Here is a 21,211-nt window from a genome sequence, read left to right on the forward strand (position 1 = left end):
CAAGCTTTTCTTTGATTAGAAACCGGCCAATTTGTGGATCCTGCTGGAATTTGGCTCTCCCCAACCCCCTGTTTCCCACCTCCCCACCCCCTTATCCCAGGTCCCGTATCCCATGGCTGATACGTTCTGGAGCTTTCCAGAGTCACCGTGTCCCCGTGGTACCCGGGGTGGGGGGGGGGCGGCGGGACCTGCCTGCAGCCAGATTCTCCTTTAGTGCCAAGAAATCCAATGGGAAAGCAGCGGCGGGGCCAGTGCAATCCTAACCGGAGCGATCCTAATCCCGCCACCGCCTCTTTGTACACCGGGATGATTCAATAAACGCTTAGAATGGAACCCTCAGCCCCATCCCCGTGTCCATCCCTGTGTCCGTGCATCCATCCCGCGGGCGGAGACCACAGCAGCTGCACAAGGACTATATAAATAAACGGGGGGGGGGGGGGGGGGGGGGGCAGGATGGGGGGCACCTTTATTGAGTTAAAAACCCGGTGGCAGGGGCTGTACACGGCGATAGCACCATTGGAGAGAACCGGGTGATGGGGGGGGTAATGGGGCACCGGGACCCCCCCATCCCGGGTACCAGGGAGCAGGGCCTGGGGGGGGCTGTGGAAGACGAGCGAGCGCGGCCGGGGGGGCTCAGCCCTGGCTGCCGCAGGAGGAGAGGCTGTCATAGAGGGAGTCACTGAGCGACTCCGAGTGCTCCAGCCCCGGGGGAGCGTGGCCCCCGTCCCGCGACGCCGCCTCGGTGCTGCCCTCGTCCCCCACGTCCGAGGCGCTCGGGGTGCGGCTGCTGCTGGCGCTGAGGGCGGGCGGCAGCGGCGCCTCCGGGGACGCCCCTCGGTGCGCGGCGGGGCTGCAGGCGGGGGCCTGCGGGGGGGGGAACAGCGCGGTCAGTGATGCCCCCCTTCTTCCCATCGGTACCACTCGCACCGCGTTCCCCCCCCCTTCCCCTCCCTTTACCAGTGGGGGCCGGTGCAGCCCCTCCAGCCCCGCCGCGGGGCACAGGAAGGGGTCGGCGGCGCCGCAGGCTTTGGCGTTGGGGAAGGTCCAGTTCTTGCTCTGCTGCACGCGCCGCGGCTTCCCGGCATCGGCACCGGCGTCTGGGGGGAAACAAGGGAACTGAGGGGGGGCAGCGCTCGGCTGGGCCTCCCCGTGACTCCCAATGGGGCGCTGAGCCCCCCCATAGCACCTTGTCCTCACCATTCCCCGTGGGACGCTGACCTGGGGGCCCAGCGCGGTGGCCGGAGGGGGGCGGGGGGCGGCAGGTCGGGGTACTCCGGTGTTTGGGGAGCACCAGCAGCTCCTCGGCGCTCGGAACCTCCCGCTCCAGCGTCCGGGCCTTGCGCGGAACCTTGGTGCTGGCTGGTGGCCGCCCTGGTAAGGCCCCAGAGGGCAGCGGCTCGGGTCGGCCCCGCGGCTTTGGGGTGCTCTTAGCGGGGATCCCCCCATAGTCAGGGGGCGGGAAGGTCCCGATCCCGCTGTCCAGTGTCCGCGTCAATGACCCACAGGCTGCAGGCACAAGGCGAGGAATCAGTGCCGGTGGTTTGGGGGGGTGCTCATCCTGGTGCCCCCCATCCCTCCCTATCCCACCCCCGGCGCCCCCTCACCGGCGAAGTGCTGCGACGTCCCCGACTCGGACAAGCTCTCATCCGAGGGCAGCTCTTCTCGGAGCCCCACATCCGGCACCTATAGGGGGTGCGGAGGGTGAGCGGCTGCTGGGGGCGATGGGGAAGGGTTATGTAGGGCTGGGATGGGGGGAGGGGACCTCACTTTGTCGGGGGCCTCCCGCAGGTGTCCCACGATGCCGTTGCGGGGGGGGCGGCAGAGCCGGGGGTCTTTGGCGTCCGGGGGGACCCTCCGGAGGTCGCAGAGCTCCCGCTTGTGCTCCAGGCGGCTCTCGTAGGGCGCCTCCTTCCCGTCCACCCTGCGGAGCGCACAGCGTGGGGCGGGCACCCCGGACCCGCACACCCCCCCCCCGGCCCGCCCCCGCAGCAGGCACTGACCGGTCCAGGAGCTGCTGCATGAAGGTCTCTGCCGTCACCTCCTGGTACAGCACCGGGAGGGGCCCGGGGCCGCGGGGGGCGCCGCGGGGCCGCCCCTTCTCCAGCGCCAGCCCCTGCAGGAACGCGTGCTCCTCCCGCAGCGCCTTGCGCAGGTCCTCGGCCTTCTCCATCAGCTTCGAGATGTTGAGGCTCTCGGCCTCCAGCTTCCGCGCCGCCAGCTTCACCTCGCGGCGCAGCGGGGCCGGGGTCCCGGCCCACTCCCGCCCGCGGCCGCCGTCCCCGCGGCGGCTCAGCGCCGGCAGCTTGCTCCGCCGCAGCCCGAACCAGCTGGCCAAGCCCCCGGCCGCCTTCCCCTTGGCCTCGGCCGCCGGCGCCCGCTCCTGCCCCTGCAGCCGCAGCACGTTCTCCTCGATGCCTTTCATCACCTTCTCCTCGATGGCCGAGTGCGCGTCGGCGCCCGGCAGCGGGCCCGGACCGGGGGGCTCGGGGGCCGCGGGTGCTTTATGCGGCCCCGCCGCCGCTTTGGCTCCCGCTGGCTCCTCGCCCCGCAGGGCTTTGCTGGCGCCCGCCTTGGTGGGCAGCTTCGTGGGGCTGCCGTGGGGGCTGCGGGGGGCTTTGGCGGGGGGCGCCGGGGGGGGGCGCGGTGGGGTCCTGCCGCCGGGATGGCGCCCCTTGACCCCCGCCTTGCCGGGCTCCCCCATGGAGCCGGAGGAGTACCACCGCGCCAGGGGCTCCCCGGCGTGCACCGGCTCAGGATGCTTCAGGCTGCCCCCCAAGCCCCCCCCTCGGGACGGGGGGCGCAGCTCAGCCCCATGGCCCCGCTCGGGCCGGCCTGGGCCGGGGGGCTCCCGGCCTTCAGCCCCCCGCAGCTTGCCCAGGGCCGCCAGGCGCTCTTTGAAGGGGAGGTATCCGGGCTCGGGGGGCTTCTTGCCGGGGCGCCGGGTCGGGGCCGAGCCCCCCGTGCCCCGGCGGGTGCTGGGGGGCGAAGCTGCCGCCCGCTCGCCACCGGCAGCGGGGCCCGGGGGCTGTTCGGCCGCCTCGTAGGGCCGGCCGGGGGGGAGGACGGGGGCCTCGGGGGAGCCGGGCTCGGGGGGGGCATCGGGGGAGGCGGCTCTGGGGGGGGCCTCCGGGTTGCCGCTGCGACACGGGATCCTGGAGGCCGGAGCGAGCTGCGAGCTGAGGCGCAGCCCCGCGGGGGGGGGCGGCAGCTTCAGCACCTTGGGGGGCGAGGGCAGCGCGTTGGGGGCCCCCCCGGGCGACAGCGGCGCGAAGCCCCCCTCGGGGCTCTCCTCGCCCGGGCCGCAGAGCCCCAGGAAGGACGCGGGGAGCTCCCCCCCGCGCCGCTGCCGGGGGCCGCCCCCGAGCGCTTCCCCATTGCGGCGGCAGCAGCCGGGCTCCCCCCGCAGCAGCCGCTCGGCCAAGGCGCTGAGCCCCAGGCGCTCGTCCGGGGAGGAGCAGGGGCTGCCTTCGGCCCCCCGCCACCCCCCGGCAGCCCCCGGCGCCCGCAGCGGGCACAAGGCCCAGGCCGGAGCTGAGCAGGGGTCGGGGGAGCCGGGGGAGGCCGGGGGGGGGGCCAGCAGCGGGTCCGACTCCTCCAGCTTGCGCAGCACCTCCAGGATCTGCGCTTTCTTCTTGAAGAAGGGGGAGAGGGCGTCCAGGGGCGCGGGGCTGAGCCCGGGGCTGCCCGACGGCACCGGCGGCATCACCTGTGGGGGCCGGGCACCGTCACCGCCCTGTGCTGGGGATGGGGACACAAGGGGCAGATGGGCCTGGAAAGGGCGATGCCACGGCTCAAGGATGGGAACACCAGAGGAGAGGACACCACGGACCCCAGAAGGGGGGTACCGCGGGCTGGGGGAACCACACTTGCAGGCGAGGCAATAGCAGGAGCTTTGCGAGGGGGGACAAGGGGACGGGGGGGTCAGAGCTGCTGGTACCCACCTCTGGCAGAGAGAGGCAGCACCCGGGGGGCAGCAGGGGTGGTGGCTGCTCGGCACAGCTCGGCTCGGGACTGCTGGGGGCCTCCAGGGGCAGCGGTGGCAGCTGGAGATGGGGGTGGCACCGGGTTAGGTTTGGGGGGGAGGCTTTGCCCTGTGCCCCCCCCCCCCCCAGCCCCGGCCCTACCTGGGGCAAGGACCCGGCCGAGAGCTGCAGCTTCTGCTGGAAGAGGTCGCTGAGTGCCTGGTTCTGCCGCTCCAGCTCAAAGACTCGCTTCTTCAGCTTGATGCACTCCTCCCGCAGGTCCTGGATGGGGCGGGATGGGGAGGGATGAGCCAGGAGCTCCCCGTGTCCCCCGACACCCTCAGACCCCCCCCGACACCCACCTTCTGGTTGAGCAGCGCCTGCACCACGTGGTTGGCGACCTGGGGAGCAGAGGGGGGAGCGTGGTGAGGGCCCAGGGAGCCCCGTGCCCAGCACACGCGTGTTCACGCATGTTCACGCGTGTCCCATGCGCAACCCCGGGATACCTCGTCCAGGCAGCGCTCGTACGTCTCCCGCTGGTTCTCATTGGCCTGGGCCAGGGCTGAGTTCTCTGCCTGGGGACAGAGCAGGGACAACTCAGGGGGTGGCCCCCAGCCCCTGGGACCCTGCTTTTGAGGTCTGTGGGGTCCCCTCCTCTGTCCCCCTTCCCTGTGTCCTTGTCCCCATCCTTGAGCCACGGCAGCGCCATTGCCAGGCCCAGGGGAGGTGATGGACGGGGACCCCCCATGGGACCCTCCTCTGCCCGGTGGGACGGGTGTCCCGGGCAGCAGGGAAGCACTGCCCTGGCTCGCGGTGCCTGGGCACTGGCTCCCAGCGGTCCCGGCCCCTCCGCACCTCCAGCTCCCGCAGCCGCTGCAGCAGCTCATGGCTGGTGCCCGTCTCGCTCCCGGCTCCCGGCGCCTCGGCCACGCTCTCCGACATCGCGGGCTGCGGGGGGACAAGCACCGGGCCGGGCTCCCCGCCTCCTCGCTCGGGGCTCCCCCGCGGCGTCACCTGCCCGGGAGAACGGCGCTGAGGGAGGGGGACGGGGCCTTGGGGAGCCCCGGGGCTGAGCCCCGACCCCACCGCTACACGGAGCCCCTCCCGGGCGCGCAGGGGCGCTGGGACCAGCCCCGGTCCCCGCACACGGGGATGTGCAGCAGCCCCGCGGCCCGCACCGGGACCAGCCCGGCGGGATGTGCAGCCCCCGCCCAGGGGCTGGCCCCGGAACGCGCAGCACCCGGTGCACAGGAGCCCGGGTGCAGATGGCCCCCCTCTATCCCGGTGCCGCACACGCCGCTCCCACCGGGGCTCCCACCGGGGCTCCCACCGGCGCCGGTGCCGCTCGTCCCGGAGCAGGCACCGGCCCCGCGCACTCACGCCCGCGGCTCCCGGCGGCGCCGCTCGACCCCGTTCAGCGTGGCCCCGGGGTCGGTCCCGGCGGCAGCGGAGGCTCCATCCGGCCCGGCCCGGCCGCGCTATTGTTGGGAGGCGACGGCCCCGGCTCCGCCTTCCCGCCGCGGCCGGGGAGGAGCCGGGGCCGCCACCGCCTCCGGTGCGCGGCTCCGCCAGCGCCCGCCCCAAGGACCCGGCGCGGGGGGGGACCGAGGCAGCGGAGACCGGAGGCAGAGGAAGCACCGGGTACTCCCGGGGGTAAAGGGCGCCCCATGGAGAGGGCGCCCTGGAGCACGCTTTGGACGGGGACCCCCGGAGCCTGAACACCCCTCGGGGTGTCCCCGGGGCTCCAGGCACCTACCCCGCACCCCAACGAACGGGGCCGGGCTCGGAGCTCACCTCAGCTCCGCCGCCTCTTCCCAGGCAACGCACCGAGAGCAGCGAAACAACCGGAGCCTCCGGCCCCGCTCGGGGCACGGGCACGGGGGGCCCTGTGCGATGCTCCCCACGTCCCCACCGAGCCCCATCCGGTCACCCCAACCCCCTGGCCCGGGTGACCTCGGCCTCACCCCGCGGGTGCCGCCGGTCCCTGCGCGGCAGCACCAGGTCCCCTCGCTCGTGCTGCCCCCGTGTCCCCCCCTGGTGGGTCCCGGTGGTGCCCGCGGCTACCCCGGCGCAGGAAGCGGCCGCGGCTCCGGCTGCGTCACGGGGGGAAGTGAGGCTCCGTCTGGAGGGGAAGAGCAGCCCGGCCCCCCCCCCCGAGCCACAACCGGGGGTCCCCATAGAGGGACGCTGCGGTCGGTCCCTGTCCCAGCACGGGGGCACCCAGAGCCCGGGCTGTGGCCCCATGGGTGGCTTTGGCCTGTCCCACGCTGGGGACATGGGGGTGACAGCCCCGAGTGCCCGCAACCCCGCTGGGTTGCTCCAGAACGCGCTGGGGACAGCCCGGGGACAGGAGGGATGCGCCAGGGACAGCAAGGACACCCCGGGGACAGGCGGGATGAGGCAGATACAGCCCTGGGGCAGCAGGGCCGTGCTGAGGACAGATTGGACATCCCAGGGACACTGGGGACAACTGGCATGCAGTGGAGACACTGGGACAACTGGCATGCAGTGGAGACACTGGGGACAACTGGGATGCAGTGGAGACACTGGGGACAACTCGGATGCAGTGGGGACACTGGGGACAGCCGGGGTACAGAGGGGACAATTAGGATGCAGTGGGGACACTGGGGACAGCCGGGATGCACTGGGGACAGCAGGACGTGGTGGGGACAATTGGGATGCAGTGGGGACTCCGAGGACAGCAGGGATGCAGTGGGGACACTGGGGACAACCAGGATATATGAGGGACAGCAGGATGTGGTGGGGACAGTTGGGATGCACTGGGGACACTGGGGACAACCAGGGTAACTGGGAACAGCCGGGATGCAGAGGGGACAACTGGGGACAACCAGGATACACTGGGGACAGCAGGAGCACAGTGGGGACAACTGGGATGCAGTGGGAACAGCAGGGATGCAGTGGGGACCCTGGGGACAGCAGGAGCACACTGGGGACAACAGGGATGCAGTGGGGACGGGGGGGACGAGTGGGATGGAGGAGCACAGTGGGGGACGCACTGGGGACACAGGGAAGACGAGCGGGCAGAGCCGGGCTCAGCTGCCTTGTACCGGGAACCCCCCGGGGTGTTCGGGGGACACCAACCGGGACACGCGGGGGGCGGGCCGAGACACCCCGTGCCTCTTCCCCCGGTCCCGGTCCCCTCCCCGCAGCGCTGCGGCGCGGCCTCCCCGGGACCCCCCCCTTCCGCCGCGGCGCTACCGGACTCACCGGGGGCTACGGCGGGGCGGCGGCGGCGGCGCGGGGCGGCATGGCCGGGACCGGGGCTGGCCCGGCGGCGGCGGCGGCCGCGGTGATGTCATGGCTCCACCGGGCCGGCTCCGCCCTGCGCCCCCACCGCCGCCAATCCGCGCCCGGGGGCGGAGGGGGGGGTCCCGGTGCCGCCACCGCCTCCATCCGTGGGGCCTCCCCCATCGCGGGGACCGGAGGTGCCCTCCCCCCGGCCCCATCGCACCCGGCTGCAGGACACGGACACGGACAACGAGCTCCATCGCTTTATTGTGGGGTTCCCCATGGAGCCCCCCCCCCAGCTCCTGGATGATGCCGGATGAGCCCTGGAGCTGCTCTCAGGTCCCGGCGCTCCCGGATCCCGGCCCCACGTTCCCATTGGCGGCTCCGTGAAGCTCGGTGGAGGCAGCGGCTTCCTCCGGTGCGAGGGGGCACTGCTGGGATACAAGAGGCAGGGGTGGGTGCAGGAGCACCGGGCATGGCTGCGACCCCCTCCTCCCCCGGCTGCTGTTGCTCCTGCTGGAATTGGCAATTCCATGGGCTGGGAGCGCCAATGGAGCGGGAGCAAGTTCCTTTGGGCTCCTGCTTGAAACCAGCAGCTACAGCGAACTGGAGGTCTTCAGTGAGGGCCTCGGGGGGGAGCAGGGCTGGCACAAGGGTGGCACTGGGCAGCCATGGAGCCAGGGCACCCCATGGGTACACCGTGGGGCACAGAGCCCATGCATGGGTGCGTCTCCAACGCCATGAACAGCGGCTGGGGGGCCCCCACGGCTCTGGGTCCGTACCTGCAGGTCGGGGCCCGGGGGGAAGCCGCTGCCCCGCTCCTCGGGCTCCTCCAGGCCCAAGATGTCGATTGCGGCCTCGGCCACGTCTCGCAGGGCCGGATCCAGCGCCACGGAGGGGTCAAAGAGCAAAGGGGAGGGGGGGCACTGGAGCCCATCGCCCACCACGTCCAGGTCCTGAGGACACAGCACCCGGAGCCTCAGTGCCCATGGAGGTGCCGCCCCCAGGAGCGGCCCCAAGGGCCCCGCTGCTGTTTGCTCTTTAACCCCATTTCCAAGTGGTTTAAGCTGAGCAGGGCAGAATAATCCAGGATTAAACCCCTCGTGTATTCCCGATGGGAAAAGAGGGGGAAAATCCTCTTTAGAAAGCCCCAGATAAGGATTTAAATGAGAGCACAGCGGGTCGGGGGGCTCTGAGCCTCCTGCACCCCCTCCCACCCCCAGCAACTCCTGTGCCCTAAGGCAACAAGAGTCAACCTAATCCCCTTGGATCTGTGCGGGGAGGGGGGGGAGATTGACCCCATAGAGCCCCACGGGGGGGGTGGTTGCTGCTGGGCCCCCACTCACATCACTGAACTCCAGCGGGAGGCTCTCGGAGGGCTGCAGCTCGGCTGCGCTCAGGTACAGCTCCGTTGGGGCAGCCCCCAGATCCTCAGCCCCCCCGGGGCCCTGCTCAGGCACGTACAAGGGAGGGGGCAGGCGGAGGTGCAGGGGGCAGCTGGGCTCCGCGCCCAGGCTCAGGGGCACGGCCCTGGGGCAGGGAATGTCCTCAGAGCCCCGGCAGGGCCGGAACAGGGCCTGGCTCGGGTCCTGGCAGATGTCTGAGATGGGGTCAAGGGAAAGCACCCCCAAACAGGGATAAACCCCCCCCATCCATCCCAGGGCAGGAACCCCCCCAGCCCCTCGCATGGAGCTATCCCAAAGGCATAGCTCCCTCCCGGTGTGCGCACACACACACACACAATGCTGCAGCCACAGGCGGGAGCTCAGTTCTGGTGTTCCCATCTTCCCAATGTATTTGCCTTCCCCATGGAAAACCTGTTCCTGCCCGAGGTGTAAATGGGATTTCCTGCCTTTAATCACAACCAGATCCACCAGGAGCAAGGAGCTGCAGCCCAAGCCCATCCTCTGTCCCCACAGCGAGGCTCCCTCTCCATGTGGATGACAATGAGAAGCAGGTTTTGGGTGGGAATCAAGGCTTCCAGATAAGACACATCCATAACCCCCCCCCCCCCCCGTTTAGCTTCCAGAGCCACATCCAGCAGGGAAAGGCACCAGGTTTAACCCACTTTCCTAAGCTGTCTAGGGCAGATGTGGAGGGGGATGTGCCTCTGAGAGGGCACATCTGGATCTGTCTGGACAATCCAGCTCAAGCACTGCCTTTAGAGGCAGTCATAAGCCAATGGGAGAAGCTCCACCTGCATCCCAGCACTGGGCTCATCCCTTTCCTGCATGGGAAAAGCAAAATGGTGCTGGTGTCAACAGACGCTGAGCCCAAGGAATCCCAGCCGCACCTTTCCCACTCTGGAGCTCCGGCTGCTCCAGAGGGATCCAGTCTGGCTTTGCTGTGAGCTCCATGGGCACTGGAGAGGAACCACAGCAGCTCCCTGGGAGCCAGGGTGAAGAACACCCAAAGCCAAGCAGTGAATGCAGCTCCAACATGACCCAAACCTAGCCCAGGGCACATCCACACGATCCTACTTGGACAGGGAACTGGAGACCCCGTTGGGATGCTCTGGGAAAGAGGCTCCTGTTGCTCCCACACGAATTGGTTGATCCACAGGGATGGGAGCACCAACAGACCGGGAGCTGCTTCCTCTGGGCTCCTGTTTGAAACCAGCAGCTACAGCAAACCACTGGCCTTGATTGAGGGCCAAAGAGCGGGAGGAGGAGGAAGGGACACAATGCCAGCAAACAGGAACACAGGATCAAAGGATACGGGTCAGGCAGTGCCTGGTCATGGGCAGGGACTGGTTGGAGCAGCGGATGTCATCCACGAAGGCCAAGCAGCGCTGGCTGGAGCGGGTGGTATGGGCCTGTGAGGCAAGAGCAGGGCTCAGAGCACACCAAGAGCAAGAGTTCAGCACCCTCCAACTCCTCATCCTGCCCTTCTTCCATTAAACAGAGCTGAAATAAGGCAGGACTCTACTGCAGGAGGGAGAACTCGCCAGGCTCCACTCAAGCCAGGTCCTGGAATGCTTGGAAATGTGAGACAGCTCTGAAGTGGCCGCACTCAGTCCCATGTGTACCCAAAGGGCCTGCCTTTGGGTCCCCACCAAACCAACAGCGCCCCCCCCCATGGAGCGTTTCCCACCCATGTATCCCTGAGGAACTCCAGGCTCTCTGGACCCCACCTGGGGGCACCGTCCCCAGCTGCACACCTGAACCCTGCTGCCAACGCCTGGGCGCTGCTTTCACGCGGGCTCTGCGCTCACCTGCTGGGCCGCGCCGTCCGAGGCCAGCGCGCGGCGCTCGCGGAGCTGCCGGTGCAGCAGCGCCTCCACCCCGTAGCGCTGCCGGTAGCGCCGCAGGCACTTGAGGCGCTTGAGGCTCTCCCGCTCCTTGGCCAGGAGCCCCTCGGCGCCCGTCAGGAGGCTGCTGCCTGTGGGGAGGGAGGGGGGAGGTCAGGACATCCCCTTCCCCCTGGCTTCCATCCCATTCCCTGGTACCCAGAGCTCCAGAGAGCATCAGATGCAGCCAGGTTGGATGCGTGAGCTGGGAGCATATTCTGTGGTGGCAAAGCAGATCCCATCCCAGACAGCTTTGACTCATGGAACTGGGTTGGAAAGGGCCTTAAATCACCCAGTCCATGGCAGGGACACCTTCCCAAGAAGATCCCTTCTGATTCCCGCAGCAGAACAGAGGTTTCTCCAAGTCCAGCTCCTGGTGCCTGGTCTGGAAGCTTCCCTGAGCTCTCCCAGCTGTAATTACAGGGCGAGAGCTGCTTTTCCATCCCTGGGTGCCTATAAAGAGCTCTACCAAATTGGTAGGTACCAAACTGCAGTTATTTTTATGCTCCAGGGCCTTTTCCAGCAAGAGCTATTCTAAGGCCATGCTGGAGCTGCATCTGTGCTGAGCAGGGCTATGCGAGCAGAGCACAAGTGGTGGAACCAACCTTAGCTGCCCCCCACAGGGCTTGACGGCTGAATCCATGCATTTAGAACCCCCAAAGCAGGAAATCCCAGCCAAAGCAAGCACTTTTGTCTCACGATTCCCTTTGTAGTCCCATTTCCTGACAACTCTGAAGAGCAAAAGAACCTTCCCAACGCCACGATAGCATCTGCAGGCATGAGCCCAGCCCCAGCCACCTCCTGTGGTTGTTTCAGCCCTTCCCAAGGCAAAACCCCCCCGGCTGGAAGAGGCAAGCTCTGGGGGGAGGCAGAGAGCTCCAGCACTTACCAATGGCCTCGTGCTCGCCCTTGCGGCTGTGCAGGAACCGCCGCTTCTTCTCCTTGAGGAGGTGCTGGAGGCGCTTGAATTGGTCGATGTAGAGCGACTGGAGCCGGATGAGCTTCTCCCTCATGATGAGAGCCACCTCCTCGGCTGTGTACACCCCGGCATGCCTGGAAGACAGCCAGCAGGGCCCATGGGGGCTGCTCTGCTCGCCTGGATCACACAGAGCCATGGGCAGGAGCAGGAACACCCCACTGATGAATGGAGACTCCTCACAACCAAGACGTGGGAGCCTTGGGGCCCCAAGGGTAACCGCACCACCATTAACATCACCCACAAGCTGAGCTCACAGCACCCAACCCACTTGAGGGGATCCTCCTGGTCGCTGTCGATGCTGTCAGCCTCGCTGTCCGGGTCCCCCCGCCACGTCTGCTCCACGGTGACCGGGTCCTGCTCCCCATCGCTCCAACTGTCCTCATCTGCGGGATGCACAGGGACAGGATACTGTCCCTCATCCCGTGCCCCCGCACCAGCACAGCACATACAGACACCCCACAGGGGCTCTGCCTCTGCACTGGACCTGCTGGAGCAAGTCCAGAGGCCAGAGGGATGCTCAGGGGCTGGAGCAGCTCCTGTATGGAGCCAGGCTGAGAACATTGGGGCTGGAGAAGAGCAGCTTCCAGTGGCTGAAGGGGGCTACAAGGATGCTGGGGAGGGACCTACATCAGGGGCTGGAACGATGGGACAAGGGGTGATGGGTTCAGGCTGGATATAGGAAAGTGTGGGTGATGAGACACTGGAATGGGTTGGATGCTCCATCCCTGGACAGATTGGAAGGGGCTTGGAAAAAGCTGCTCTAGTGGGAGCTGCCCCTGCCCGTGGCAGGGGCTGGCACTGGAGGAGCTTTAAGCTCCCTTAATCCCAGCCCAATTCCATGATGCCAGAACGGATTTCCTGCCCTGTGGCCCTTACCCAGGATACGAGTGGCTTCGCTGCGGCTGCTCTCCGCAGGCTGAGTGCCCGCTTCGGCGCGGACGTAGGCGCTGAGCTGCCACAGGAGGTTCTCCCCCCCTGCCCTGGCCTGGGACTTCCTGCCCTGCGCCTGCAGCGCCAGCGCGTTCCTCCGGGCGTGCTCCGCACACAGCGAGGTGCTGGGGGGAAAACACGGGCTCAGCACCGCCCTGGAGCACAGCAGGATCAGCCCCTGGAGCTTGGGCAGCGCCTCTGCCTGCAGGGACACAACACTGAGGCGGAACAGAGCTCGGTCCTTAAAGCCACTGGAGTGGGTTCTGCTCCCAGCCATTCCCACCTCGCTTCCCAAGCTGGCCCACAGCAGCTCCTTGGTCCCAGAGGGAATGGGGACACCCAGCAGCCACATTCCACGAGGGGAGCTGGGCTCTGCTGCACCAAGGTCCTTCCCTCCCTGTTTTCTATGCACCAGAGCAGCACTAGCACACCCTGGCCACCGGCTCTACCCCACCAGAGGGTCTGTGCTGAGCATGAGCCACGGGCACCAGCTCCAGGAGCCTCAGCAGCACTGCAGCTCTGACCAGGTCCTGCATCACTGTGGCCACCTGATGACGGACCAGCGAGCAAAGACAACCACAGCACCCAGCGCCCTTTTCTAGCTTCCAACACCCCCTAAGGAGCGAGTCCCTGGGCTGCAGGGCGGCAGCAGCACCAGGAGAGGCTCCTCCTGCTCTCAGCGGGCGCTCACCCATCCTTCTTCTCGGTCTTGGGCGCCGCGTTGGGGCAGCGCCGCCCGTTCTTGGCGGACACGTAACTGCACTGCTTGAAGGGGGCGGTCCTGTCCTCCAGAATGTGCTTGATGCAGAACTCCTGCCCGTCCAGGCGGGGCTGGGAGCAGGCCCGCGGGGTGAACGCACAGGCCAGCGGCTCCTGCGCCCGCGGCACAGGCGGGAGGCGCCCGCGGCTCGATGGCAACACGTGGATGCGGATCCGGTTCATGCTTCCGAGCTAAAGAGGGACCGGCAGCTGAAAGGGGGATACAGGAGCTCGCTACATCCCGGTGCTCACTCCTGCTCCCGGTACATCCCAACACACCCCGATGCCCGCCCCTGGTCCCGGTCCATCCAGCTGCATCCCCCTTTTCTCGATGTATTCCAGTGCATCCCAGGATACCCGGTACATACCCGTGCTCACTCCGACTCCCGGGGACACCCCTGGCCCTGGTCCATCTCCCGGTAACCCCCCCGCCATCTCCTCTGCCCACCTCCAGCTTCCCGAGTGCACAGGCAGGAGGGGGGGAACGCTGCTCCCCCCGGATCGGGCCCTGCACAGCCAGCACGCAGCAGGGGGCTGCTCTGCCTCGGGGTGCGACCCCAGCCGGTGTCTGAGCCAGACCCCGGCAGCTCGTCTGGGCTCTGCCCCAAAGAGCAGCCTCACCCCAACAACGTTCAACACCAACCACCCCAGAACACCCCCACAAGGCCCCGTTCCCTTTTGGCGGAGGGGCTGGAAAGGGTGACCTGCAGCAGGGGCGGAGGGATGGAGATGGGCTCCCAAAAGCAGAGCAGCTCCATCACCGCCAGTCCCTGCCTTCCCCTTCATCTCCGCCTCCACTCATCACCCCCAATAACCACCCCCCCACCCCACCCCCCCCGATTAAAGGCAACAAAGCACTAAGGTATAAGTTACTGCTTAAATTATTTGTAAAACGTCTTAAATTTTCTGTGACATCTTTTAAATACCCCCCAGATCCCCCCCCAAATGTGTGTTCCCCACAAGGGGGGGGCAGGGACCGAGCCCCCCATTAACTGCAGGTCAATGGAGGGGGGGGAAGGGAAGGAGCAAGGACCAGAGCAAGGGGGTTTGATCCTTTCACAGCTTCACCAACGCCCGCTCTAAATAGCAATAATAAAAGTTATATTATAATAAAATAGTTCTCTGGTGAGGCAGTGGAGCCCAAACAGCCCTTTGAGGGCAGCCTAGGGCTGCAGGGCCGATTCAGTAGTAAAAAGGGGGGGTTACTTAGGGAGAGGGGGCAGAGGGGGTGGCGGTTCTGATGGCAGCGGTGGGGGCCGGGGTTTGTCCGTGCTTGGGGCTCCTCTGGCACTGCTGGAAGCCCGAGGGGGGTTCAGGAGCTCCCCATAGGAGTGGAAGTCGAAGGCGGGCGGGGGGGTGGGCTGCATGCCCTGTGCGCTCAGCAGCGAGTGCAGCATGTTCACTGTGTCCTGGTAGTCACTGGCCTGGCTGGAGCTGTGCCCGTTGGCCCCCGAAGGCCCCTTGTCCAGTTTGCTGTGGGGCCCCCGTGCTTTGCTGGCAGCTGCGAAGGGGAGGCCCCCCCCGTCCGTGGGGAGATGGGGGTATGGGAAAGGTGCCCCAGGGCCTTTGGAGGCTTTGCTGCCTTTGGGCTGGTGCTCGTGGGCTGCGGCGGCTGCCTCCTCAGACAGAGGCCTCTTGCGGGAAGAAGAGGAGGAGAGGGGCCCATAGCTCTTGTGGGGCACAGCCCCAGGCTGGCCACTGTGCTTAGAGTCCCCTGGGCGCTTGGTGCCGGTGCCACTGGGCCCAGCGCCGAGCTGGGGGGGGAAGTGTTTGTGAGAGTGGTGGTTGTGGTGGTGGTGGTGGTGGTTGGAGGAGTGCCCCTTGTGCTTCTCCTTGTGCTCCCGGGCCTTGGTGCTGCCCTCGTCCGAGGAGCCGTGTCTGTCCCCGCCCGGGGGCACCTTGATGCGCATCTTGATCTCCTCCTGCTTGGAGGGCAGCGGCCGCTCCCCGGCGCCGCCAGTCACCGGCAGCCTCAGCTTCAGCGCTGAGCCCTTGTCACCCTTGTCCGGGTTCTCGGGGCCGCCGATGGGGATCTTCAGAATGATGGGTGATGGATCCCTATCCTGCACCTCTCGCTGCTGCTGCACCAGCAGGTTCTGAGCAGCGTAGGCGTACTGGGACCTCACATTGGCCTCCATGTTCTCCAGTTGCCTCTTCTGCGCCGCCAGCTCCTCGGCATGCTTGGCCCTGTACTCCTTGAGTGACACCTTGGCTGCTGGTGGGTTCTTGCTGCCCTGCTTCGGATAAGGGGCCCCATCCTGCTGCTGCCCAGGGTGCTCAGCACCGCAGCTCTCGCTAGTCCGGTGGCTCTGCGCTGGCTCCAGCTTGGCCGGGGGGTACCAGTGCTCCTGCTGCTGGGCCACGTCGCTGCTCTGCTCGCTGGGGGAGTCGGGGGCGGGCGGCAGCGCGGCGCTGGAGGACGTGGACATGCTCATCAGCCCCGCGATGTTCATGTCTGAGCTGTTGTTCCGGGAGATCATGCTGAGGATGGTCTGCTCCGACAGGCTCTCGTCGTCCCCATGCTCGTCAGCCTTGGACTTCCTGGCTGCTTGGGAGGCCTGGAGGCAAGGCAGAGAGCACAGGGTCACTGGGGCTGGCCCAGGGCTGTGGGGGGCAAGCTCCCACTTAGATCCGCTTTATCCCCATCCCTCCCCATGGGGGAAAAGCCCCAGGCCATGGTGGTGAGGTTGAAACCTCATCATCTTCTTCACAACAGAGCTCAGTTTGGTACTGAAGCAACATCCTGCAGAGGCAGTGCCCCCACTGCCCCCCAGTACTGCACGGAGGTGCCACACACAGGACCCCAGAGCAGGTCCTTACCCTCCAGTTGCGGATGCGCTTGAGCCGGCTCGGAGTCTTCTCCAGGATCTGCAGGAACTCATGGGTCAGCTCTGCAGAGGAGACACAAAGCCAGGCCTCTTGGTCAGACCCAGCCAGAGCAGCGCTCATCAGGGCACCCCCTACTCGCTGCTGGATGGAGCTCCCACTGCCATGGAGCTACTGCAGGAGGGGAACACTGCGAGCCACCATCACTGACCACATTAAACTCATCTCCCTTGGTGCCTTTTGCCATCTCTGGTGGACCACAAAAGCTGCTGCTGCACTGAAACCTTGGCAAGACCTGAAGCCCTGGAGTCCCTGCAGTGCCCATGGGCTGGGGCTGAAGGCAGACCCAGGACCAGAGATGCCAACACAACGGAAGAGCCTTTGTTTTTTTTGGGGGGGAAACCTCGCTCCCAAACTTACCATCTAAGAGCTCCAGAGTTACAGTGCCATCAACGTATTCCCACCAGTGCTTCCCGTCCGTGGAGACTGGGATCTCCCAGTTGGACCACTTACAAGCCAGGTGGATACAGACGCAGGCCACAACGGGAGGGGTGTACTGCAGGCTGAAGGTGGTCAGATGCAGGCTGACGGCACCAGCAGGGAGAGAGAAACAGAAAGCCATGAACTCCCAAGCCTGACCCTCAGCACTCACCAGTGCCCACTGACACCACTGCAGGGGCTGGGGACACAGGGGGGACACCCCCGCGGGGTCCTGCCCCTGCTCCAACCCTGCAGTCTCCAGCCCTGCTCCTGCTGGGGCTCGTTTGGGTGCAGGCAGCTCTGGTCAAGGCTCTGCCAGCCCCAAGCTCTGCTGGGGGCTCTGCTCCAGGCAATTCCAAGCGCAGCTCCTGGGCTGGCTCTTCCCAAGCTGAGGAAGAGCACTGAAGGTGTGGGTGGCTCCAGTGGGACAACTCAGACACCAGCACTGGGAGGTGGGAGAGGGGAGCAGCGATGCCCTCAGCACGCATCCTGCTCTCTACCTGCAGGAGCACGGGCTCCCATCAGGAGCACATGGAGCACCCCATGGGAATGGCAGCCTCCTGATGGCAGGACCTGCATCTCCTCATCACGCTGGGGTCAGGCCACACTGCACAGGGCAATGTAGGGGGACAGGGAGCTGCAGCTCACGCTGCTGCTCCAGACCAAGAAGCCAAAGGCAGGGAATTGGGAGCCTCTGGCCACTCTTCCAAGGTAAGAAGTGGGGCTGGGTGCTCAGAGAGCCTGAACCCTGCCCTGGGATGATGCCAGAAGGAAATCCAAGTTAAAACACCTCTATCTGCCTCATCAATCCAATTCCTCACTCTGGGCTCTCCTAGCATCACTTTAAGGCCACACTGAGGCCACGTTTCCTCCTTTCCACCTGGATTTATTTCCATTCCAATCTTAACCCGTGATTGCATTGCTGTTGCAGGGATAAAACCCATCTCAGGGCTGCCTTTCCCTACAGAGACGTTACCAACAGCACCTTCCTTTGGGAAACCCACACGGTGCCCATGGGTTACAGACCACCTTCAACAACCGCTCACCCCAGGCCACGGGCTGCAAACCAGCCTCTGCCATGGCCTATCCCAGCTTCTCTCTCCCATCCCACCACTCTTGGGAGCTCTTTTCCATGTCCACACCTTGCTCTACTCCCAGCGTGAGCTCCTGAAGCCGCTCATTCAGGGAAAGCAAGGCTGCAAGTGCTGGAATCAGCCCTGCAGTGAGGATCTTGGGCCAGCCCCACACAGAGCATTCCCGATGGGAAACCCAAAGGCTTTCTGTTGCTTCCGAGGCTCAAGAACAAGACTTTTCCCTTGTGAGGCCTCACGCCTGCATCCAACTGCCCCTTTACCCCCTACATCAGCCTTCTGGGGTACAGCCAGTCCCTGGTGCCAACCTTCACAGCCCCACTTCAGGGCTAACTCTGCAGTGAGACCCCATCCATGCATCTCCAGCCTCCCTTTGTGCTTTGGGGGTGGTTTGAGCCTTCACCACCATCTCACTCCCCAGAAAGCAGGTTCTGAGCATCCCATCCTGATGCTGCAGCTGGTTCTGCGCAGGAGGAAGGGCTCAGAGCCAACACTACTGGCTCAGAGGCCGCCCCATGCCTGGGGCCACTGGTGCCACTTCTCCTCCAGATAAGACCCTCTGCCAAATATGAAGCGATTGTAAAGCAATAACCTGTTGGTAGCCATGAAATAGGAAGTTTGGGCCAAGTCCTTGCTGGCTGCAAGAGAAAAGGAAAGAGCAGGGGGTCAGTGTATGTGAAGTGACAGCTATCACCACACTGCAGCCCAACCCAGGCCTCTCAGCACCACCTGGACCCACAACAGTGGGAGTGCCCCGCAGCAAGGAGGACTTCAGAGCTCGGTGCACAAGGAAGGCGCTGCCCCCGGGACACTACAAGGGGTTTACAGCACCCAGGTGAGGTTACGCAGAGGAGCAGCCCCGTCACTCACCTCGCACCAACTGTGTGCACTTCACCACGTGGGTATGGGGGTGGTCGATGGTGATCTCAAAGCCTGGAAGGAGAAGACAATGAAGGCATCAGAACCCCATGGACTTCCTTGAGGAGGCTCCCTCCCTTCCCTGCTCCGCTCGCAGCCATAGGACTTGGATTCCTCACTCACAAATCCCAGAGCTGCTGCTCCCAGACCTCCAGAAGCAGCTTGAGAGCCCTCAGTGCACACAAACCAGCTCAGCACCAGCAGGACAAAGCCTCTCGGCGCAGCTGGGAGGAAGGAGGGGACAATGGCATCTGCTCAAAGGCATCTGCCACCCAAAACGCTAAGAGGAAGCAGACGCCTTCCCTTTGAAGGAGGCTCCAGCACTGCAGAGCTTCAGCCTTGGTGCAGCTTCCCATTCACTGTGGGCATGAAGCTCCAAAGGCACAGGGGAAGTTCAAACCAGTCCATGTGTGCAGCAGATTTGGTTCTTCCCATGGGGAATGCTTCTTCCCATGAGGAATATTCTAGAAGCAGCAGGATGGTAAAAGGGCAAGAGGAGAAGCTGCAGTTCGGCCCCTGCTTTGCCAGCACCAGCCCCTGTGGTCCTGGTGGCCCCTGCAGCCCTGCAACGAGGGAGGCCATGCTGCTCGGCTCAGCACAAGCTGCTTCCTGAGCATAGGAATTATGGAGCATTATGAAACTCAACGGGACACTGGGACCCAAGCAGCACAAAACCTGCTTTGGAAGGGGGGAAAAGAGACTTCAACTCCTGAGTTACACCTGAGACAAGAACAAGAGACAGGGGGTGAAAAGTTTGCTGCCTGGGCTCCTGTTGTGGAGAAGACTGTGGTGCTCTGCAAAGCATTCCTGGCTCTGGGAATGCCGGGCTGCTTGGGAACACTCACCCAGGGTCTGCAGGATGATGCTCTCTAGAATGACCAGGTCTTGGGCTTGCTGCAGGTAAGCCTGGGGTGAGAGGACACCGCGTTACCCACAGTGTAAGTGCACATCACCACCACCACAGCAGCAAAGGGGAATCCCACTGGAACGGGGGGAACTGGCCCAGATTCCCGGCTGGAAAAGAGGCAGCAGTGGCCCAGCTCCTGCTTGTTACAGGGCGCCCCTCAGTGCTGGTCCCTGACCCTGCATGGGCAGACAGGGATTGGCTGCTTGATCTCCCTTCAGCTTCCCTGGATAAAGCTGCTCCAGAACTAGGGAATCAGCGTGTGGGAAGAGCAGAGAACAGTCACATCCACACCCTGCTCCGAGCACACAAACAGGAAAGAGAAGCCCTTCAGGCACTGAGCATCCCCATATCCCCATCCCACCCTCCCCACCATTCCCATCTCCCCACTCACCTCACTCTTGGGTTCCAGAGGCGGTTCCAAAGGATGCAAACAGGCGCGAGCCACCTTGATGACATGTTCCAGCTTCCGAGGCTGCTCCTCCACCTTGGCTGCCAGGAAGAGCGCGGCTGGAACCACGGCCTGCAGAGGGGAGAGCCAGCAGTTTCCCAAGAGTTAGGAAGTTCAAGCTTCTAGCAACAAAACAAGACTTGTTCCTCACTTAGAAACCAGGCAACGAAGCAAATCCAACCCCCAGGAGGAGGGAACAGGGGCTCCCAACAGCTCCAAAGGGGCTGCTCCCCCCGTGTCACCCAAGGGGGTTCCTCCGCGCACCCCGGCCCCAGCACTTACATTGCGGTGGAACTGGGTGAAGGACTGCACCATGTAGAAGCGGTGCATGTACACGATGGCCGTGTTGATGGTGAGCTGAGACCTGATGGCGCCGTTAAGGAAACACACGGAGCCCCGCCGGCACCCGCACCTCCCCTTCACCCCCCTCCAGGCCCCGGTGCACCCGGGCCCGGCCCAGGGCCTTCCGCTCCGGAGCTCCCCGCCCCGCAGCGGCGGTTACCCGAGCGCAGGCCGCGCGGCCTAGCGCAGGCCGGATACACGTTGAGGCGCTGCCCCATGTCCTGCAGCAGGTTGGCCGCCTGTTGCCGGTACGAGAGCTCCTTGTCGGGGTCGAGCCCGGCGCGGCGGGAAGGGCTCCGGTCCAGCTGCTCGCGGCTGAAGTACCAGCGGCGCCCCGCCGAGCCGCCGGCCCCGCCGCCCGCCGCCGCCTCCATGGCGCTCTGCGCCCGCGCACGGAAGGACGCACGCACGCACCGCTACGGGATTGCGTCGCAGAGTCGCGGCGGCGCGCACGCACTGGAGGGGCACAGAAGAGCCGCGCATGCGCATTGGGCCTCCCCTCCGGTACCGGGCCCCCCCCCCCCCCCCCCGCTACCGGCCCCCTCCCCCTCAACGCCCCCCTCCCCCCCCCGCATACGCCAGGCCCCGGCTCGTATCCAAAGTGAGTTTTATATATAATTTATCTGTACACACATAGGACAAAGTACCTCAGTTCTGTGCTGGGGGGGGGGGGGTGTGTGTGTGTGTTAAGGAGTGGGGGAAAGCGGTGCCCCCCCCCGGTGCTTGGCCCCCCCAAATCGCTAAAATTAAGAAAAAAAAAAAAAAAGAAAAAAAAGTCACTTCATGATTTTTTTGCATTTAAAAGGGGGGGCGCCCCCCCCCCATTGGCAGCCCCGGGGCTGGGGGGGGCGGGGGAGTCACGGCGGTGCTTGCCCTGCCCCCCCCTGCAGGCGGCACTTGTTTGGCACGTGGACGGGGGCACCCCCAACCCCCCCTCAAAGCCCCGGGGGGGGGCCCATCCTTTGGCACATGGGGGGGTCGGGGGGGGGGCTGCACCTTAACCCCCCCCATTCAGCACCCACATTGGGGGC

General features: G+C 65.7%; 3 protein-coding genes and 2 non-coding genes across 7 annotated transcripts in view; all 5 read right to left on the reverse strand.

Annotated features, from left to right (window-relative positions):
• Positions 1–482: 482 nt before the first annotated feature.
• On the reverse strand, positions 483–4,952 carry NCKAP5L (NCK associated protein 5 like). The gene is made up of 11 exons (XM_057406699.1): positions 4,818–4,952; positions 4,469–4,537; positions 4,325–4,363; positions 4,125–4,244; positions 3,942–4,043; positions 2,001–3,706; positions 1,768–1,921; positions 1,605–1,683; positions 1,219–1,506; positions 958–1,097; positions 483–864 (listed from the first exon to the last, which is right to left on the reverse strand). The coding sequence occupies exons 1-11, from the start codon at positions 4,902–4,904 to the stop codon at positions 634–636; spliced, it is 3,015 nt and encodes a 1,004-aa protein (XP_057262682.1). The 5' UTR covers positions 4,905–4,952; the 3' UTR covers positions 483–633.
• Positions 4,953–7,508: 2,556 nt separating this feature from the next.
• KANSL2 (KAT8 regulatory NSL complex subunit 2) overlaps positions 7,509–21,211 on the reverse strand; it is a 36,288-nt gene continuing 22,585 nt past the window's right edge. Inside the window, exons 2-10 of one of the 2 annotated variants that reach the window (XM_057406706.1) lie at positions 13,101–13,362; positions 12,356–12,534; positions 11,748–11,862; positions 11,390–11,553; positions 10,426–10,592; positions 9,930–10,026; positions 8,558–8,811; positions 7,994–8,167; positions 7,509–7,645 (exon numbers count right to left, since the gene is read on the reverse strand). In XM_057406706.1, the coding sequence (XP_057262689.1) occupies positions 7,547–7,645; positions 7,994–8,167; positions 8,558–8,811; positions 9,930–10,026; positions 10,426–10,592; positions 11,390–11,553; positions 11,748–11,862; positions 12,356–12,534; positions 13,101–13,351 (1,500 nt within the window). In that variant the 5' untranslated portion in view covers positions 13,352–13,362 and the 3' untranslated portion in view covers positions 7,509–7,546. Of the gene's footprint in view, positions 7,646–7,993; positions 8,168–8,557; positions 8,812–9,929; positions 10,027–10,425; positions 10,593–11,389; positions 11,554–11,747; positions 11,863–12,355; positions 12,535–13,100; positions 13,382–21,211 lie in introns of those variants that run through there. The other variant, XM_057406707.1, reaches the window with a different exon arrangement.
• Positions 7,714–7,841, reverse strand: LOC130597834 (small nucleolar RNA SNORA2/SNORA34 family). The gene has a single exon (XR_008971866.1). It is a non-coding gene; the product is annotated as a small nucleolar RNA SNORA2/SNORA34 family (small nucleolar RNA).
• On the reverse strand, positions 9,739–9,867 carry LOC130597833 (small nucleolar RNA SNORA2/SNORA34 family). Its single transcript, XR_008971865.1, has one exon. It is a non-coding gene; the product is annotated as a small nucleolar RNA SNORA2/SNORA34 family (small nucleolar RNA).
• On the reverse strand, positions 14,034–20,647 carry CCNT1 (cyclin T1). Of its 2 annotated transcripts, XM_057406705.1 has the most exons (9): positions 20,379–20,638; positions 20,121–20,202; positions 19,782–19,910; positions 19,329–19,389; positions 18,436–18,498; positions 18,158–18,203; positions 16,415–16,578; positions 15,989–16,059; positions 14,034–15,726 (listed from the first exon to the last, which is right to left on the reverse strand). In XM_057406705.1, exons 1-9 carry the CDS (start codon positions 20,552–20,554, stop codon positions 14,371–14,373), a joined length of 2,148 nt encoding a protein of 715 aa, XP_057262688.1. In that variant the 5' UTR covers positions 20,555–20,638; the 3' UTR covers positions 14,034–14,370. The 2 variants fall into 2 exon arrangements, 1 of the variants encoding a protein (XP_057262688.1); XR_008971863.1 differs by lacking the exon at positions 16,415–16,578 and having other exon boundaries at positions 15,587–15,726; positions 20,379–20,647.

This window comes from Pezoporus wallicus, unplaced genomic scaffold (genome assembly GCF_028554395.1).
Source record: "Pezoporus wallicus isolate ANWC-B61680 ecotype Strahan unplaced genomic scaffold, APGP_CSIRO_Pwel_v1 contig_14269, whole genome shotgun sequence".
Lineage (NCBI taxonomy): Eukaryota > Metazoa > Chordata > Aves > Psittaciformes > Psittacidae > Pezoporus > Pezoporus wallicus.

Bases quoted from the DNA above. Each gene is read 5' to 3' on its own strand.
- CCNT1 (XM_057406705.1), bottom strand. From the start codon at position 20,554: ATGGAGGCGGCGGCGGGCGGCGGGGCCGGCGGCTCGGCGGGGCGCCGC. The intron at 19,911-20,120 runs GTAAGTGCTGGG...TCCCCTCTGCAG, and splicing joins TCACCCAGTTCCACCGCAAT to GCCGTGGTTCCAGCCGCGCT. The intron at 18,204-18,435 runs GTGAGTGACGGG...TTTCTCTTGCAG, and splicing joins GTGCACACAGTTGGTGCGAG to CCAGCAAGGACTTGGCCCAA.
- NCKAP5L (XM_057406699.1), bottom strand. From the start codon at position 4,904: ATGTCGGAGAGCGTGGCCGAGGCGCCGGGAGCCGGGAGCGAGACGGGC. The intron at 4,538-4,817 runs GTGCGGAGGGGC...CTCTGTCCCCAG, and splicing joins AGCGGCTGCGGGAGCTGGAG to GCAGAGAACTCAGCCCTGGC. The intron at 1,507-1,604 runs GTGAGGGGGCGC...TTGTGCCTGCAG, and splicing joins GACGTCGCAGCACTTCGCCG to CCTGTGGGTCATTGACGCGG.